The sequence below is a fragment of the Pongo abelii genome, chromosome 4, assembly GCF_028885655.2.
Source record: "Pongo abelii isolate AG06213 chromosome 4, NHGRI_mPonAbe1-v2.0_pri, whole genome shotgun sequence".
NCBI lineage: Eukaryota > Metazoa > Chordata > Mammalia > Primates > Hominidae > Pongo > Pongo abelii.
In genome coordinates, this window is record NC_071989.2 from 156,882,722 (window position 1) to 156,902,982 (window position 20,261).

Genomic DNA, 20,261 nt, shown 5'->3' on the forward strand with positions numbered 1-20,261 from the left:
CAAGTGTACAGGAATGGTATCACCTTAGGGTATTGTGTTCTCTCACATTGGAAAAGCTAGCTGTGTGGGAAACTAAAAACAAGCAATCTTGGGCATGTTCACAGGCCTTATCAAAGAAAAGTCTTATATGAGATCAAATGGCTGCCTTTCCCCACAAGATTATATTTTTCCTGGTATGCTCTACTTTGACACATGTGGCTTTCTCAGGTGAGTAACCTGAGAGGTTTTGGGAGATAAACTCTGATTTTCTTAAAGTTATAGGAAAGAAAATGAGTAATTTTTTACTTTTATGGGAAATATTTTGCTGAAATGTAAGCCAGTGTAGTCCAAGCTGGGTATAATTAAAATGTATATTCTTAAATAGAAAAACCAGACTTGTTTTCTACATGGTGGAGTCACAACCTCGTGTCTATTCTGTCAATTCAAAAGAAATCCTCTAGAGCAGAGAAAATTGTGATTTTTTTATTGTAAGCAATATACAGTATAATTATTATTTTTTCCTAGAAAAAATGATGCATTTTCTTATGGAGTTCAAATATGATAAATGATATGATAAATATGATAATGAAAAATAAGCCAATGAAAAAAGCTATTTCTGTGATTGATGTTGGGTTGACATGCGTCTTTAGAGTTCAGTAGTAAAAATCATGAATGTATAAAAACAAAACCTATGTTACCTGCTAATTATAGATGGAATAATGCCTCCGCAAAACCTCCAAGTCCTAATCACTGGAACCTGTGTATGTTGCCTTGCATGGCACAGGGGACTTTGCAGATGTAATTTAGTTAAGGATCCTAAGATTGAAAAATTTTACTGGACTATTCAGGTGGAACAATATAATCACAAGGATTCTTATCAGAGGGAGGCAGGAGGGCCCAAGTCAGAGAAGATGTGACAATGGAAGCAGAAGTTAGAATGGTGCAGTAAAAGGGCCATGGGCCGAGGAACCTGTCAGACAGCCTGTAGAAGCTGGAAAAGGTAAGGAAATTAATTCTTCCTTAGAAACTCCAGGAGGAATGCATCACTGCTGACATCTTGACTTTAGGACTTCTCACCTCCAGAATTGTAAGATAATAAATTTGTGTTGTTTTAAGTCACTAAGTTTGTGACAATTCATTACAACAGCAATAAGAAAATAGTACACCTGTGAATAAATTACAGATTAGTAAAGCAGACACTATAACCTCATGTTTGCATTTCCAGATCATCCTTAAATACATGGTACAAAGTAAATGCTCACTAAATGAATGTTTAAAAATGTAGCTATTATCAATTGATTGCCTGCTATGTGTAGGTTCTCTGTAATATACTTTATTATTTTAAATATGCCTCAGTTGGATAGAATTGGATTAATCACAATACTTGATTCAATAAATTTCACTGGGTTCAATCAAAAAGCACCATGAATATATCATTCCTGCAAAAATCTAGACTACTGACAAAAGTTCAAATCCGATAATGTAGTGTTCAATCAACCAATTCTCTTGTCTATCTTCATCCAAGAAAAACACAATTCCACATCTTTTTTTTAAATTTATTTTTTCCCAAAATTCTTACTTCAGTTTCAGTCATTCTAAATCTTGTGTCCATTCTTCTCATGCTCTTATTTTTAATATAGTCTTTTATTTATACACATCATGGAAAATATATTTTTATAATTATTTTAACATTTATGTAACATTTATTTAACTTTTATATAACTTGTCATAGAGGACTTTTTGTTTTGTTTTTTTGGAGATGGAGTCTCACTCTGTCGCACAGGCTGGAGTGCACTGCAAGCTCCGCCTCCTGGATTCACGCCGTTCTCCTGCCTCAGCCTCCCGAGTAGCTGGGACTACAGGTGCCCGCCACCACGCCTGGCTAATTTTTTGTATTTTTAGTAGAGACGAGGTTTCACCGCGTTAGCCAGGATGGTCTCCATCTCCTGACCTCGTGATCCGCCCGCCTCGGCCTCCCAAAGTGCTGGAATTACAGGCGTGAGCCACCATGCCTGACCTATTATTAGGACTTTGTAATTCAATATTATATGAAGAGAATATTTTCATCTTTTGAAATTTGCTTTTTCCTACATATTGTTTAAATTTATAAATATTCATGTGTGCAGTTGTTCATTTAGTTTCACTGATGAATAATATCACATCAATGAATAATATCCCAATGTGCGACTATACCCTAATTTCATTACTCTTTTGTTGATGGACATTTGGTTTGCTTACAAATTTACGATGTTAAGAGCAGAGCTGGCAGAAATATTCTTATACATGTTTTTTGGTGCACATGAACAAGAGTTTCTCTTAGGTATATATCTAAGAGTAGAGTTGCTATGCTACAATGTGTGTGAATTTTCTATACTAGAAGATGATGCCAGATAATCTCCAAATTTACTGCATGAACTAATAACTTTTCATTAGAAAACTAAAATTTAAAAAATATTAGATAATAAAAAATGTTGCAGATGATGGTGCAATATATAAATTGAGATTCTTCTTTTGTTTTCCTTCCAGAAGCCCAATTGTTTTAGTATGGTTTGTGGAAAGGATGATTCTTTTTCCACTAAATTGTTCTTTCTCCTTTTCCAAAGAGCACTTGTCCATAGAAGTGTATATTTTTGAACTTCTTAGATGCCTATATTTCTGGACTCTATCCTTTTCACTGATCTATTTGTTTATCTTTATGCCAATCTGTTATGAAAATGTCAGACCTTTAGGATGTCAATACTTCCTGTTCTCAGGATCCACACAAGAAATCACAAGTACAGAACCTTCAGGTCTGTCTTTAACAAATTAACTAAACCATATTTTAAAAGAAAAATATGTTTACACCAAAATGGGAGGAATGGAACTAACCCAACTTATCTTTGAATCTATTAGTTGAACTATATATTCTTATTCTAAAGACAAAAAAGTCATTTATACATTGAACTCTAATTTGTAGGCTTACATTTTGCAAAAGCATGGAATAAGAATTCTGTAAATGCAGATATAGTTTTGTTCAATATTGCCAAATTTTACTTCATAAACATTCTTCCAATTTGGATTCCCACCAGGAACCTCTTTCTCAACAGCTAATCTGATACGTGATAAACGGTATTTCCATACAGTTTTAATTAGCATTTTTCTTAGCATGAGTAAAGCTGAATTTCCTTTAGAGATTTAAGGGTCATTTCTGTATCTTTTTGAGTATGTATGCTTGCGTAAATTATATTTGCATGTATATTGTCTGCTCTTCAATTAGGTTTCTTATTTTTTTCTTCCCTCAATTTTAATGAGTTCTTTATAAATTAGGCATATTAGCCCTTTATCAAAAATCTTTTTAGATTGTGTATGTTTATTTTTTGCCAGGAAGTTGTTTTTATTTTTAAGTAAAAAAAAAATGCATCTGTGTTTTCTCTTATTGTATTTAGATTAATGAATCTTTATGATGAAAAAGGAATTATGTCATTTTAATTATCGCATAGTTTTATTTTTTTATGTTTAGATCCTGATTTATTTGGAGTTAATTCTTATGTATGATGTGAAGTATATACATGTAATTTTGTTTCATTTTTACTAGATGAAGACCTATATTTTTCTTTTCTTATAACTATATCCAGATTCTTTTGTCATAAAAATATTCTGACCTTTCAGAAGTAGATAAAAGCATTCTATCTTTTTTGTTCTCTGAAAGAGTGTACATGTAATCAGCAAGACCTATTCCTCGAAAGGTTAGTAGTCTTTTCTTTGTGGGAAGATTTCTAAATATCGTGCAGAATTTTTCTTTTAACTTTTGAAAATTCTAACTTTTAGAAAGTCAGAATAGTCTATGATATTTTAAATATCACTTAACAGTGACAGATAAGTAAGAGCAGAATACAATAAGTACTTTCTTATTTCATTTTCCCACAGGCAGCTAGTCACCCTCTGTCCCAGGCAACACCAGCACCCCTCATACAACCAACCCATAAAGTTAGTATCCTGAAAGCCAGGGAACTCCCTCAGTTTTCTTACCATCACTGTGCCCACTTTAATTCAGCATCTTGGTAGGAACTGGCCTGATACATTACTTACTATATCATATTTACTTTTTTAAATTTTAAAAATGCCTGTAATTACCCCAATTGCAGTGAAGAGGAAGCTAAAGCCAACAAAAGTGAAAATAAATAAATAAAATTATTTTAAGTTATATATACAACCTCAAACAGTTTTTACTCTTTCCTCACTGATACAGCAAATTTATAAATAAAATCAATACTGTGAAAAAGAATAAATGGATAAAGTAATTTAAAAAGGAATGTTACTGCAAATTCTATTGCTATTAAAATTCTTTTGTATACATTTTTGTAAATGAGTAATTAAATTAGTTTACATTATTCAATCAGTGACTTCAGTAGGTGATATTATATCCCATGGAGAACTATTTCCTTTAACTTACTGTGTTTGTTCTTTATTAGCAGGAATTTTCAATAAACGTGACTTCACTAGGTGGCCTAAGGTAAATTTAAATTTCTCTGTTCTAGGTTGTAATTCTAGTCTAATCACTCTCCTGACATGAGAGATCTAAAACTTTATGGAAAGTCAGGCACAGTGGCTCATGCCTGTAATTCCAGAACTTAGGGAAGCTGAGGCAGGAGGATCACCTGAGCCCAGGAGTTCAAGGTCGGCCTGAGCAACATAGGAAGATCCTGTGTCTAAAAAAATACAAAAATTAGCCAGGTGTGGTGGGGCAAGGTTGTAGCCAGCTACATGGGAGGTTGAGTTGGGAGGGTCACTTGAGGCCAGGAGTTGGAAACTGCAGTGAGCCATAATGGCACTACTGCACTCCAGCCTGGGCAACAGAGTGAAACCCTGTCTATAAATAAATAAATAAATCTTCATGGAGGTAAAGCAGAACGGAAGGATTCTATGTGACCTTGCACATAGATCTCTCCATATTTAGATTGTCTCCCATGTAGCACAAGCTTTAAAATATAATATTTTAGTAAAATAAGTATCTTTATAGTCAAATAAAATATTGAGTAAATATATCTCTGATCATTAAGTAAAATAATACCTGCCATGTGTTCAAAGTCACAAAGCTAAACCATGGTAAATCCAGGGTTTATTCTCAGTTTTAATAAGTTCTGGGATACATGTGCAGAACATACAGGTTTGCTACATAGGTATACATGTGCCATGGTGGTTTGCTGCACCCATCAACCCGTCATCTACATTAGGTATTTCTCCTAATGCTATTCCTCCTCTTGTCCTCACTCCCCCAACAGGACCCAGTGTGTAATGCTCCCCTCCCTGTGTTCATGTGTTCTCATTGTTCAGCTCCCACTTATGAGTGAGAACATGTGGTGTTTGGTTTTCTGTTCCTGTGTTAATTTGCTGAGAATGATGGTTTCCAGCTTCATACATGTCCCTGCAAAGGACATGAACTCATTCTTTTTCATGGCTGCATAGTATTCCATGGTATATATGTGCCACATTTTTTTATCCAGTCTATCATCGATGAGCATTTGGGTTGGTTCCAAGTCTTTGCTATTGTGAATAGTGCTACAATAAACATATGTGTGCATGTGTTTTTATAATGGAATGATTTATAATCCTTTGGGTATATACCCAGTAAAGAGATTGCTGTGTCAAATGGTATTTGTAGTTCTAGATCCTTGAGGACTCGCCACATTGTCCTCCACAATGGTTGAACTAATTTACTCTCCCACCAACAGTGAAAAAGCATTCCTATTTCTCCACATCCTCTCCAGCATCTGTTGTTTCCTGACTTTTTTTCTTTTTTTTTTTTTGACAGAGTCTTGCTCTTTCGCCCAGGCTGGAGTGCAATGGCGTGATCTTGGCTCACTGCAAGCTCCGCCTCCCGGGTTCACGCCATTCTCCTGCCTCAGCCTCCCGAGTAGCTGGGACTACAGGCGCCCGCCACCAAGCCCGGCTAATTTTTTGTATTTTTTAGTAGAGACAGGGTTTCACGTTGTTAGCCAGGATGGTCTCAATCTCCTGACCTCGTGATCTGCCCGCCTCGGCCTCCCAAAGTGCTGGGATTACAGGCGTGAGCCACTGCGCCCGGCCTGTTTCCTGACTTTTTAATGATCGCCATTCTAACTGGTGTGAGATGGTATCTCATTGTGGTTTTGATTTGCATTTCTCTGATGACCAGTGATGATGAGTGTTTTTTCATATGTTTGTTGGCTGCATAAATGTCTTCTTTTGAAAAATATCTGTTCATATCCTTCACCCACTTTTTGATGAGGTTGTTTTTTTCTTATAAATTTGTTTAAACTCCCTGTAGATTCTGGATATTAGCCCTTTGTCAGATGGATAGATTGCAAAAATTCTCTCCCATTCTGTAGGTTGCCTGTTCACTCTGATGATAGTTTATTTTGCTGTGCAGAAGCTCTTTAGTTTAATCAGATCCCATTTGTCAATTTTTGCTTCTGTTGCCAATTGCTTTTGGTGTTTTTTAGTCATAAAGTATTTGTCCATGCCTGTGTCCTAAATGGTATTGCTCAGGTTTTCTTCTAGGGATTTTATGGTTTTAGGTCTTGCATTTAAATGGTTAATCCATCTTGAGTTAATTTTTGTGTGAGTTGTAAGGAAGGGGTCCAGTTTCAGTTTTTGGCATATGGCTAGCCAGTTTTCCCAACACCATTTATTAAATAGGGAATCCTTTCCCCATTGCTTATTTTTGTCAGGTTTGTCAAAGATCAGATGGTTGTGGATGTGTGGTGCTATTTCTGAGGCCTCTGTTCTGTTCCATTGGTCTATATAGCTGTTTTGGTTACTGTTGCCTTGTAGTATAATTTGAAGTCAGGTAGCGTGATGCCTCTAGCTTTGTTCTTTTTGCTTAAAATTGTCTTGGCTGTATGGGCTCTTTTTTGGTTCCATATGAAATTTAAAGTAGCTTTTCTAATTATGTGAAGAAAGTCAATGGTAGCTTGATGGGAATAGCATTGAATCTATAAATTACTTTGGGCAGTATCGCCATTTTCACAATATTGATTCTTCCTATCCATGAGCATGGGATGTTTTTCGATTTGTTTGTATCCTCTCTTATTTCCTTGAGCAGTGGTTTGTAGTTCTCCTTTAAGAGGTCCTTCACATCCCTTGTAAGTTGGATTCCTAGGTATTTTATTCTCTTTGTAGCAATTGTGAATGGGAGTTCACTCATGATTTGGCTCCCTGTTTGTCTATTATTGGTGTATAGGAATACTTGTGACTTTTGCACATTGATTTTGTATCCTGAGACTTTGCTGAAGTTGCTTATCAGCTTAAGGAATTTTTGGGGTGAGATGATGGAGTTTTCTAAATATATGATCACGTCATCTGCAAACAGAGATAATTTGACTTCCTCTTTTCCTATTTGAATACCCTTTATTTCTTTCTCTTGCCTGAATGCCCTGGTCAGAACTTCTAATACTATGTTGAATAGGAGTGGTGAGAGAGGACATCCTTGCCTTGTGCTGGCTTTCAAAGGGAATGCTTCCAGCTTTTGCCCATTCAGTATGATATTGGCTGTGGGTTTGTCATAAATAGCTCTTATTATTTTGAGATACATTCAATCAATACCTAGTTCATTAAGCATTTTTAGCATGAAGGGGTGTTGAATTTTATTGAAGGTCTTTTCTGCACCTATTGAGATAATCATGTGGTTTTTGTCATGGTTCTGTTTATGTGATGGATTGTGTTTATTGATTTGCATATGTTAAATGAATGTTGCATCACAAGGATGAAGCCAACTTGATCATGGTGGATAAGCTTTTTGATGTGCTGCTGGATTCGGTTTGCCAGTATTTTATTGAGGATTTTCCCATCAATGTTCACCAGGGATCTTGGTGTGATATTTTCTTTTCTTGTGTCTCTGCCAGGTTTTGGTATCAGGATGATGCTGGCCTCATAAAATGAGTTAGGGAGGAGTCTGTCTTTTTCTGTTGTTTGGAATAGTTTCAGAAGGAATGGTACCAGCTCCTCTTTGTACCTCCGGTATAATTCAGCTGTGAATCCATCTGGTCCTGGGCTTTTTTTGGTTGGTAGGCTATTAATTACTGCCTGTATTTCAGAACTTGTTATTGGTCTATTTAGGGATTCGACTTCTTCCTGGTTTAGTCTCAGGAGGATGTATGTGTCCAGGAATTTATCCATTTCTTCTAGATTTTCCGGTTTATTTGAATAGAGGTGTTTATAGTATTCTCTGATGGTAGTTTGTATTTCTGGGGGATTAGGTGGTGATATCCCCTTTATCATTTTTTATTGTGTCTATTTTATTCTTCCCTCTTTTCTTCTTTTTTAGTCTGGCTAGCCGTCTATCTGTTCTGTTAAGCTTTTCAAAAAACCAGCTCCTAGATTCATTGATTTTTTGAAGGGGTTTTTGAGTCTCTATCACCTTCAGTTCTGCTCTGATCTTAGTTATTTCTTGCCTTCTGCTAGCTTTTGAATGTGTTTGCTCTTGCTTCTCTAGTTCTTTCAATTTTGATGTTAAGATGTCGATTTTAGATCTTTCCCACTTTCTCCTGTGGGCATTTAGTGCTATAAATTTCCCTCTGAATACTGCTTTAGCTGTGTCTCAGAGATTCTGTTATGTTGTGTCTTTGTTCTCATCAGTTTCAAAGAATATCTTTATTTTTGCCTTAATTTTGTTATTTACCCAGTAGCCATTCAGGAGAAGGTTGTTCTGTTTCCATGTAGTTGTGCAGTTTTGAGTGAGTTTCTTAATCCTGAGTTGTACTTTGATTGCACTGTGGTCTGAGAGACTGTTTGTTATGATTTCCATTCTTTTGCATTTGCTGAGGAGTGTTTTACTTCCAATAATGTGTTCAATTTTAGAATAAGTGCGATGTGGTGCTGAGAAGAATGTATATTTTGTTGATTTGGGGTGGAAAGTTCTGTAGATGTCTATTAGGTCCACTTGGTCCAGAGCTGAGTTCAAGTCCTAAATACCCTTGTTACCTTTCTGTCTCATCAATCTATCTGACAGTGGGGTGTTAAAGTCTTCCACTATTATTGTGTGGGAGTGTAAGTCTCCTTGTAGGTCTCTAAAAACTTGCTTTATGAATCTGGGTGCTCCTGTATTGGGTGCATATATATTTAGGATAGTTAGCTCTTCTTGTTGTATTGATCCCTTTACCATTATGTAATGGCCTTCTTTGTCTCTTGTGATCTTTGTTGGTTTAAAGTCTGTTTCATCAGAGACTAGAATTGCAACCCCTGCTTTTTTTTTTTTTTTTTTCTTTCCATTTGCTTGGTAAATCTTCCTCCATCCCTTTATTTTGAGTCTATGTGTGTCTTTGCACGTGAGATGGGTCTCCTGGATACAGCACACTGATGGGTCTTGACTCTATCCAGTTTTCCAGTTTGTGTCTTTTAATTGGGGCATTTAGCCCATTTACATTTAAGGTTAATATTGTTATATGTAAATTTGATCCTGTCATTATTATGCTAGCTGCCTATTTTGCCCATTAGTTGATGCAGTTTCTTCATAGTGTTGATGGTCTTTACATTTTGGTATGTTTTTGCAGTGGCTGATACTGGATTTTCCTTCCCATGTTTAGTGCTTCCCTCAGGAGCTCTTGTAAGGCAGGCCTGGTGGTGACAAAATCCCTCAGCATTTGCTTGTCTGTGAAAGATTTTATTTCTCCTTCCCTTATGAAGCTTAGTTTGGTTGGATATGAAATTCTGTATTGAAAATTCTTTTCTTTAAGAATGTTGAACACTGGCCCCCACTCTCTTCTGGCTTGTAGGGTTTCTGCAGAGAGATCCACTGTTAGTTTGATGGGCTTCTTTTTGTGGGTAAACCGACCTTTCTCTCCGGCTGCCCTTAACATTTTTTCCTTCATTTCAACCTTGGTGAATCTGACAATTATGTCTCTTGGGATTGCCCTCCTTCAGGAGTATCTTTGTGGTGTTCTCTGTTTATCCCAAATTTGAATGTTGGCCTGTCTTGCTAGGTTGGGGAAGTTCTCCTGGATAATATCCTGAAGGGTGTTTTCCAACTTGTTTCCATTCTCCCCATCACTTTCAGGTATACCAATCAAACGTAGGTTTGGTCTTTTCACATAGTCCCATATTTCTTGGAGGCTTTGTTCATTCCTTTTCATCCTTTTTTCTCTAATCTTGTCTTCACACTTTATTTCATTAAGTTGATCTTCAATCTCTGATATCTTTTCTTTTGCTTGATTGATTTGGCTGTTGATACTTGTGTATGCTTCATGAAGTTCTCATGCTGTGTTTTTCATCTTCATCAAGTCATTTATGTTCTTCTCTAAACTGGTTATTCTACTTAGCAGTTCCTGTAACCTTTTATCAAGGTTCTTAGCTTTCCTGCATTGGGTTAGAACATGCTCCTTTGGCTCAGAGGAGTTTGTTATTACGCACCTTCTGAAGCCTATTTCTGTCAATTTGTCAAACTCATTCTCCATCCAGTTTTGTTTCCTTGCTGCCAAGGAGTTGTGATCCTTTGGAGGAGAAGAGGCTTTCTGAGCTTTGAAATTTTAAGCCTTTTGGGGCTGATTTTTCCTCATCTTCGTGGATTTATCTACCTTTGGTCTTTGATTTTAGAGACCTTCAGATCGAGTTTTTGCATGGTCATCCTTTCTGTTGATGTGACACTATTGCTTTCATTTGTTAGTTTGCCTTCTAACAGTCAGGCCCCTCTTCTGCAGGTCGGCTGGAGTTTGCTGGAGGTCCAATCCAGCCCCTGTCTGGTTATCACCAGTAGAGGCTGCAGAACAGCAAAGATTGCTGCCTACTCCTTCCTCTGGAAACTTTGTCCCAGAGCGGCACCTGCCAGATGCCAGCCAGAGCTCTCCTCTTTGAGGTGTCTGTAGACCCCTGCTGGGAGTCGTCTCCCTCTCAGGAGGCACGGGGGTCAGGGACCCACTTGAGGAGGCAGTCTATCCCTTAGCTGAGCTCAAGCACTGTGCTGGAAGATCCACTGCTCTTTTTAGAGCCAGCAGGCAGGAACGTTTAAGTCCGCTGAAGACGCACCCACAGCTGCCCCTTCCCCCAAGTGCTCTATCCTAGGGAGATGGGAGTTTTATCTATAAGCCCCTGACTAGGGCTGCTGCCTTTTTGTCAGTGATGCCCTGCCCAGAGAGGAGAAATCTAGAGAGGCAGTCAGGCTACAGCGGCTTTGCTGAGCTGCAGTGGGCTCCAACCAGTGGGAACTTCCCAGTGGCTTTGTTTACACTGTGGGGAAAACCGCCTACTCAAACCTCAGTAATGGCGGACACCCCTCCCCCCACCAAGCTTGAGTGTCCCAGGTCGACTTCCGACTGCTGTGCTGGCAGCAAGAATTTCAAGCCAGTGGATCTTAGCTTGCTGGGCTCCGTGGGGATGGGACCTGCTGAGCAAGACCACTTGGCTGCCTGGCTTCAGCCCCCTTTCCAGGGGAGTGAACAGTTCTGTCTCGCTGGCATTCCAGGCACCCCTGGGGTATGAAAAAAACTCCTGCAGTTAGCTCAGTGTCTGCCCAAACGGGCACCCAGTTTTGTGCTTGAAACCCAGGGCCCTGGTGGTGTAGGGACCTGAGGGAATCTCCTGCTCTGCAGATTGCGAAGACTGTGGGAAAAGCATAGTATCTGGGCTGGATAGCTCTGTCCTTCACAGCACAGTCTCTCATGGCTTCCCTTGGCTGGGGAGGGAGTTCCCTGACCCACTGCACTTCCTGGGTGAGGTGGCGCCCCACTCTGCTTCTGTTTGCCCTCCGTGGGCTGTACCCACTGTCTAACCAGTTCCAGTGAGATGAGTCAGGTACCTCAGTTGGAAATGCAGAAATCACCCACCTTCTGCATTGGTCTCATTGGGAGCTGCAGACCAGAGCTGTTCCTATTCAGCTATCTTGCCTGCAGTTTTAATAAGTTTTAATACAAAATCCTTATTCTGACCAATGACACTTGAGGTCTGTCCTCTAGAAGTTCACAAACACATAAGTATCTCCACTCATAAACGTCCTACTGGAACTGAAACATGAAGGCTAAGTGAAAACTTTGCATTCAAGGTTAAACAGGGATAATAAAATGGTTATGACTTGAAGAGATGATAGGATGGGTGGGGACACTACAATCAGAAAAAGAAACTGGCCTGATAGAAGGCCACAGAACAGTGAATCCTTGATAAGATCAATTGACTGGTATGATTTAATATTATTTTTAAGTGGGGCAGAAGTGACAGGAAGAAATAGATGGGAGAGAGTCTATTATTTGTTACTTTATGGTATCATGTATTTGCAGCCCCGATGTAAAATGTATATCCCACTGGACCTTGATTACGATGCAAACTGCCCCAATGTGACAGCACCTGTTTGTGCCTCAAATGGCCACACTTTCCAGAATGAGTGTTTCTTTTGTATTGAACAGAGGTAAGTTCAGAATAAAATGCCATTATTTTTTCCCTCTACTTCTTCACAGAAATTTCAAAGAAACATAGTCAAGGAATTGGGTTTTACTGATGCATACTTTTTTTAAAAAAATAGCCTCATTATTTACAAAAACTGGGGACAGACTACAGACAGAGTGAAGAAAGAAAGTCTCCTAGAATTTAGTTAGTATTCAAAGTTGAATCATTTAAAAAAGAAAAAAGGCTTACGTAATGTTCTGGGAGAACTATACAGAGATTATATTTGTAGGTAATCTGTAGATTATATTCAAGCAATAAATGGAAATCTAGTTATTTAAAAAAAACACTCAACATTTTTTTATATGTCACATTGACAAACCTATGACTAGCATCTATCAGTGTTTGGTAGTTATTAAGAGGCGTAGAAAAAGATGCAGATGCAGCTATAGACATAGACAAAAGGATAAACATAGATGCAGGTATAGATACACACACGAGTAGCAAAGGGGTTTTGTGGTCTTACATGCATAAAAATTGATAGTCAACTTTTCATATTGTTTTTGCCTTTCAAATAAATTCAGTAGGAAATTTAGACTAAAGAATTAATAATATTCCTTACAATGTATATTTAGCTCCATTCAAAACTGTCTTCACAAATCAGCCCTGTGTCTTGTCAGTTAACTTCTTCATGACCTGTGAGATCTCCTCTGTTGGGGTTCCCCAAGACTATCTTCAGGCTTGAGGATTCAGGAGGACTCATAAAACTCAGAAAAGCTGTTATATTCATGGTAACTGTTTATTATAATGAAAGGATACAAATTAAAATCAGCAAAGACCAAAGATGCATGAGGTGGAGTCCCCGAGAGAGCAGGCACAAGTTTCCAGCTGTCTTCTCCCAGTGGACTCATAGAAGCGATACTTAATTCTCCCTGCTACCAGGACAACACACATGAAGTATTGCTTACCAGGGAAGCTCACCCAAGACTTGGTGTTCAGACTTTTTAATGGGGTCAGTCAGGTAGGCACAGAATACCTACATGGCTGATCTTAAATACTTAATCTCCAGCTCCTCCCCAGCCAGAGATCAAACTGATATGGAGTGCTCCAGGACCCTAGGTAAACAACAACAGGTGCTCATTATAAATTTCATGGCTAGCATAAACTCTTTGGCAGATCCAGGTCCTAGATATACAAACATACCCTATTGTACAGACTATTCCAAGGGCTCATAGGTTATCTCCTAGGAGCTGGTTTGAGCATGCCAAGCCTGCTGAGCCAACTCTTCTGCACAGCTTTCTTTGAAAATAATCCTCATGAGCTTCTAGTGTCATGCTGCCCTTCCATGAGGATTATTCCATTTCAGAGGATAATTGAAATGTCCTTTAAAGAAAAAGAATGTAAATGCAAAAATGTAAGTTAACCAGGTCTCTACTGTTGGCTCTACTGTTCTCATTAAAAGATGAATGAGATACCACACTATATAGAATAATTAAGTTACATTATCCTTCCTTCCTAATGCTGTTACTGTTGATTTCTTAGAAATGTGATAGTCAGAAAAGAGACTTGGAAATGTCTTTGTAGCTCTTCCATGTAATATTTCTGTTATACTCTGTGGTGTCTGTACACACACTACTAAAAAGAGCAGTGTAAGAGAGTCTTGCTCATAATGCCCTGGCCTTTGGAAAATCACATAGATTCAGACAGACACACAATGTGGGCCTTGATCTGCTGGACTATTACTTCACAACTTCCCACAAAGATCATTCTGAGATTCCTTTCAGGCTCATCTAGGCAATGTGAGGAGGCTGTAACCTCACAGAACAGTGTTAGCAGCTCAAAGATCAGGCCTCAGATCTCCTTGGCAAAAATGGGGAAGAGGTTAAAAAAACAATCCCTTCTTTCCTTCCTTCCTCCCTCCCTCCCTCCCTTTCCTTCCTTTCTTCCTTCCTCTCTTCCTTCATCAATTCCTTCCTTCTTTCCATCCTTCCTTCCTTCTTTCCTACCTCCCTCCCTTTCCTTTCTTCCTTCCTTCCTTCCTCCCTCCATTTCCTTCCTCCCTCCCTCCTTCCCTTCCCTTCCCTTCCTTCCTTCCTTCCTTCCATTTTTCCTTCCTACCTTCTTCCTTCCTTCCTTGGGCTTCTAGGTCATCCTCCAGAAGCTGGTAATAATTCCTGGTGTAGTAATTCCTTCCTTCCTTCCTTCCTCCCTCTCTCCCTCTTTCCTTCTTTCCTTCCTTTCTACCTTGTAACTCTGAGAGATGTACTGTGAACTCTCTAGATTTATTTCTCATTCTAAGAATAAATGAAGAGCCCGGCTGGTTAAAATAGTTAAAAACCGTTCAGTAACATTGTAGCCAATAGGAGCACAGTTCATATCAAACATATCTTATTCTGGAACACAGAAAATTAATTCCAATGGCAGGAATGGTGCAGTGACATGCATATTTGCTTAATTCTCCATATGACCTGAATGTATAAACTTAATTTTCATGCCATTTCTATATCTTGGGGCAAGAAGAATAGTCCTAATGCACTTTTGAACAATGGGAGGAGAAGGGTAATTCCTTGGTCTCTGCTCTTGGCAATGTTTTGAGGAAAAAGCCCTGGCAAATTGGACTCACTGCTCTCAGAGATATCTGCCACTTGTGAACAATGTAAAATCTTTGAAAAATAATGATGAATCCAAACTTGGCTAGAATTTATAGAGTCATATTCACTCTCCTTAATGAATCCCTCAAGCCTACTCAGTCTAGCACTCTGGTAATATATGCTAAGAAAAGAGAACATTACATGAAACAGTCCATACTCTTAAAAAGCTTGTGGTCTTATTTGGCAAAAAGAACATATGCATACAAAGTTGATGAAAATACAAAGCAACCTTGGTTTTGTTGGACAAAAATGATGTTTTAATATATTTTGAAATCATTGATAGAATTTACCCACAAATACAGATTTCAAACTTGCTTAGTGATACTAAGCAAGGATTTCTCAGGCAATAAATAAGCAACAGCTGCCTCATTGTAGCTCCCTGTTCAAATGGAGATCATGTGTTCCAAACAACCATAGTTCTTCCTCTCTCTTTTGTGATGGAAGTGGCTCACATCACTTATTTATATTACCCACTAGGCTCCAAGCATTTATGTTTGCAATTCCTGAACCAAATGAGTGCATTCGATATATATCAAAGGTGAACCTGATTATAGGGGTTGGCGTGGGAAGTCTCTTGAAGAACGAGAGGGCTAAAGGAGTTTTAAAGAAATGGAACACAAAAAAGAAAATGGATTGTTCAATCTACACAGTGCCAACTGTTTGGGAAAACACTTGGAATCAAATAAGTGTGCAGTGTCTTTAGAGATGTAATACAAATATGATGCTGAAAGGAATATTATGTATTTAGAGAACAGTAATATGTAAAGATGGACAATAATGCAGAGGCTAGTCTTTTGTGAAACACAAATACCCAAGTAAGGGGAATAGACTACAATCAATGGACAGTGTGAAAACAGTGAAAAATTTGAGCACAGAGTGAATTGTGTGAATTATGCATAGCATTATTGCCGTGGTCATCTTTTACCTCTTGGTAAAAAAAATCTGGTATTTCTATGTTGAATGGAAAGGTATTGAGATGGGAATGGGTTAGGGGATGAAAAACTCTACATAAACAATGTCATAAGACACCTTTTGAATAATCAAGACTTGGAGAAAGAATGTAAAAACTATAGTGGTAACAAACAAAAATGAAAAAAAAAAGAAGGATGTAAAAGGAATTTAAAAGCAGCTCCCTTTTCAGGGCCTCTTTTAGAAGATAAGGAAAAGTACATTCAATACCAATGTTCACTTTCCTTATGATACTAATCGTCTTTTTTTCTCTTCTCTTTAGGGAATTTCATTATCGTATAAAATTTGAAAAATATGGAAAATGTGATTAATGGGTACTGGAGTACCTACACTTGCTTATTCTTTTTCTACTTAATTCAGAATAGTATTTCTTTTGGAGTGTGAGGATGTAAATTAACATCCCTATGCTGTACTTAAATGTCAAACAAAATGGGAGACAAAAACGAAGGAATCAAACTGACAAGAACCAAATATCACATTTACTACAAATAAACAACAAAAGAGCTGATATTCATTTCTGTGTATTGATTGTTTTAAGTCATCTTACTCCCATTTTGGGTAGTTTAAATTCTCTTCACCAGTTGGGCTTAACACTACCTAAAATTATACTTACCACCAATTGCAGGCCTATCTGCAGAATTAAACCCTACCCCACTAATATAATTAAAAGACATGGAGAAAAAGAGAAAATATCCTTCCTACAAAAGACAGAGTCCAAAGGAAGGAATCACTGAGTTACCCAGGTCTATTGCTATTTTTCACCATTCGCAAATGGATGTTATACTTTCTGTGGTTGGAGAAGTAAAATATCATGGAGAGAAGAGGAGTATTAGGCTACTGGATGATTCCTACTCAAAGAAAGAAAGGACACTGGTATGGAAATAAGGAGATATGAATTTTGCCCTCAATTTTGCCACCAATTAACTATAATTTTGGGTCACATTCACTATCAGTGTCTCTGGCCACAGTGGCTTTAAATTTTTCTTGGTTCCACTTACTGTTTTGTTTATACAAAAGAGTAAGTCATCCACTTTACTGGTATCTAGCCTTATATATATTGAATATCCTGATGAAATACACTATGGCTCCTCCATTTGTTAGCAAGATTGGGATTTGAAAATCCACTATAGGTTTACATCAGATAGTAGAAATAGTCTAGCAATGACAATGAGTGTTGTTAGTAGCTAGTATGGGAACTAACAAGTAAAAAAGTCAAATAGAGTAGACATCTTTTGCTGATGTCTCTATATCCAGTCATCCATATTCTAGAAACTAAAATTCAATTATCTTTTTGTGATTACCCGAACCCTCAAGGTTGTGTCTTCATTTGTGTTAACTTCATCATGATCTGGGGTGGAACACATAATCTGGGCCTATGCACATCTACAAATGGAAGTCCCTTGGTTACAGACATTAGTGCAGGCAACAGCACATGATTAAAACAGATCCATTGATATTCTGGTCCTTACCTAGAAATCCTAAGAGAAAGATTGTCACTCTTTTTTCCTGTAATGTGTTTCCTCAGAGCCACAGGCAGCAATCTTGTAAGAACAAATGGGAGCCCCTTTAAGAATGAAGTTAAAGAGCAGAGCAAACAGAAACAAGAGATACAGGGAAAATATATTCTGATGGCATCGATTTTCTGTCTCCAGCCATGCCATGCCTAAATTAGATCCACTCTTTGACTTTTCTTTTATAGGTAATAATACATTTCCTCTTCTCTTACATGGTTGGCATCATGTTTTCTGGTCTCTGAGATAAGCCAAATGATAAATTAAAGAACAATGTACCAAAGGAAAACAGACTCCCTAGATTTTTCACTTTTGCAAAGATCCTTTCCTAAAGCCTATTTGTATTGGAAACCTGAGCCTTTTCCCTGGTTACAAAGGCAGTATAGGCATCCAAGCCCAGACATTTTTTAATATACATAAAATGTTAACATCTAACTTCAACATAATAAAAGTCATATATGAGAGACCCACCGCTAGTATCATACTGAACAAGGAAAAACTAAAAGCCTTTCCTCTAAGTCTGGAACAAGACAAGGATGCCCATTTTCACCACTGTTATTGGACATAGTGCTGAAAGTCCTAGCTAGAGCAATCAGACAAGATAAAGAAATAAAGAGCATCCAAATTTTTTAAAAAGTTAACTATTTACAAGTTGAATATATGTTGCATGGTTACAGAAAGTCATCTTCCTGCAAAAAGAAAGGTTCAAAATCTGTATACTCAATTAGAGAGCTCATAATCAGGACAACAGAGCCTTTTTTGTCCAAGGAGACTAGAAGACCAGCTTGACTGCTGCCTGTGCAGAGTTTTGGCAAGCAGCCTTTTCTTAATCATATTACATTCTCTTACAATTTTGTGCTTCTTCTCCCCAGTCCTTCTTTCCATGGCTCTCTTCCCTCATGAATATTTCCACTGTGTTCTACAGATGTTTTGTGTTGTTTACCAAATGCTACTTGCGCCTCCTTGCCCCTGCTGACTCGGGTGTTTCCCCCAAGGACACTCTTGACTTTGGAATAGTGAGAGTAGGGGATGCCCATTCTCCTCCAGGGTTGTGGAGAACAGACTGGAATCATCTTGATTTTCTGAGGCAGTTTTCAGGCCATCATTTGTGTGCCCTGCTGGAAAAGCAATGTTAAGGCACATGCCAGGTGAATCGCTAATGATGCTTCATCTCTGCTGTCTAGATACTGGTCATAACCCCATAAGTTATTCAGGCCTTTTGGCCTCTAACAAACACAGCCTTTCTTGACAACATTCATGTCATTGTCCTAGGAGGCTTCTATGTCCATGTAGTTTATTCATCCAAACCTTTGACCTCACATTTTCTTAGTCCAGACATTTTAAATGTCAGCCATGGTATGCTTGAGTGTGTTTACATGTTTGTGATACACATTTGTGCCATTCTAATTTAAGATTCATCTCTAGTCTAAGAGTTCATGACGCAGAGAGCTTTCAAGGCACTCAACACCTCTAGGATCAGTACTGGTGGATAAATTTTACTTATGAAGGAAATGCTCTCCCCCTAACAGAAAATAATGCCTGTTCTTGAAAACTGTAAAGGATGCTACCCCAGTGAGTGTCCGTGGGCAGAGGAGGTTTTCTCAGGGCTAAGTGTGGCATTGAGGTGCAGTGAGCTGAGGGATGGACATGCAGAACTGAGGCTTAGGTTCACTTCCTCCTGCCACATATGTGACTTCCATTCTTGAGTAGCCCCTTCTCTACCTTTAATGCCACTTTTTACACCTAATGTATGGGATTCCTGCAAACACTAAAAAGAGCAGGTTTGGGAAAATGCCTTTTATAGAGATGAGTGTGTAATATCACTCACTACATTTTACATTATTAATAATTGGTTTATTTCCATACATATAACCATCTATATCTATATCTATATCTATATCTATAGATAGATAGATATAGATATATACATATATGGCCATTCTTTTCATACACTCAACTCATTTCAAATGGATTCCAGGCTAAAGTGAAATATGTATCTAACAATGCCCTGAGATGCAGTAGAGACATCTGCATTTACGGGCTTACCTGAGGCGGGAGAAGTTTTCTTCTCTCATTTATATTAACAAATGCAAACAAACACTTCAAGGCACAACCTGAAGTGTACTAAAGGATGTTTTGGTGGTAAGGTGACTTTCCCTGCGTGTGAAAAATATCATATTCTTCCATGTTATGAATTCACTTGAGAAACTATAGGATAAAAGACACAAGCTTAAAAATATCTTTTGTATCCTCTTCATTCATTGGTTGTGAAATTATGCATGTCAAGCACTTTACTGAATGTTTTTCATATGTTATTTCATTTAATCCTCACAACAAAATTATGTTACACATGATGCATCTCCACTTTGCATGTTCAACATATATTTATTTAATGAATATGTATCAATCAACTTATAAATTCTGATCTCTGATGAAGATCCAAGGGGAATTTAAAGATAGTGTCACCATCAACATGGAAGAGAAACACAAATAACTAAGGATAAAACATAAGAAGAATAGCACCTTCTATTTTGACTGCTTTATAGTTGAATGACTTATTAGAAATCTAGGCCAAATTGCCCTCTAAATATCTAGATCTGGGAATCAGAATTAGGATGGGGCTGACAAAAAGTTTAGAAGTCATCAGTGGATAGGTATTGGAGCAGAAAAGGTAAACTAAGCCCTCCAACCCCTCCCCCCTCCCTCAACACACATACACATATACACATAGCTGTGGCCTTTCAACTCATTTCCTGGGTAAAGCCCATATTCATTAGGATAGAATAGTGGCCACATGTTAATAAAAGGAAGAAGAAGAGCCAAGCAT

The 20,261-nt window shown here is 38.0% G+C and overlaps 1 protein-coding gene and 1 long non-coding RNA gene across 2 annotated transcripts in view; one reads left to right on the plus strand and one right to left on the minus strand.

Annotated features, from left to right (window-relative positions):
* On the plus strand, positions 1 to 16,431 carry SPINK13 (serine peptidase inhibitor Kazal type 13). The gene is made up of 4 exons (XM_002816053.4): positions 1 to 207; positions 4,434 to 4,471; positions 12,201 to 12,328; positions 16,186 to 16,431. The coding sequence occupies exons 1-4, from the start codon at positions 138 to 140 to the stop codon at positions 16,232 to 16,234; spliced, it is 285 nt and encodes a 94-aa protein (XP_002816099.1). The 5' UTR covers positions 1 to 137; the 3' UTR covers positions 16,235 to 16,431.
* Positions 5,733 to 20,261, minus strand: part of LOC134761439 (uncharacterized) — a 17,661-nt gene continuing 3,132 nt past the window's right edge. Inside the window, exon 2 of the long non-coding RNA XR_010140050.1 lies at positions 5,733 to 13,686. This is a non-coding gene — a long non-coding RNA (uncharacterized LOC134761439). The remainder of the gene's footprint in view (positions 13,687 to 20,261) is intronic.

Bases quoted from the DNA above. Each gene is read 5' to 3' on its own strand.
- SPINK13 (XM_002816053.4), top strand. From the start codon at position 138: ATGGCTGCCTTTCCCCACAAGATTATATTTTTCCTGGTATGCTCTACT. The intron at 208-4,433 runs GTGAGTAACCTG...CTTTATTAGCAG, and splicing joins GACACATGTGGCTTTCTCAG to GAATTTTCAATAAACGTGAC. The intron at 12,329-16,185 runs GTAAGTTCAGAA...TCTTCTCTTTAG, and splicing joins TTCTTTTGTATTGAACAGAG to GGAATTTCATTATCGTATAA.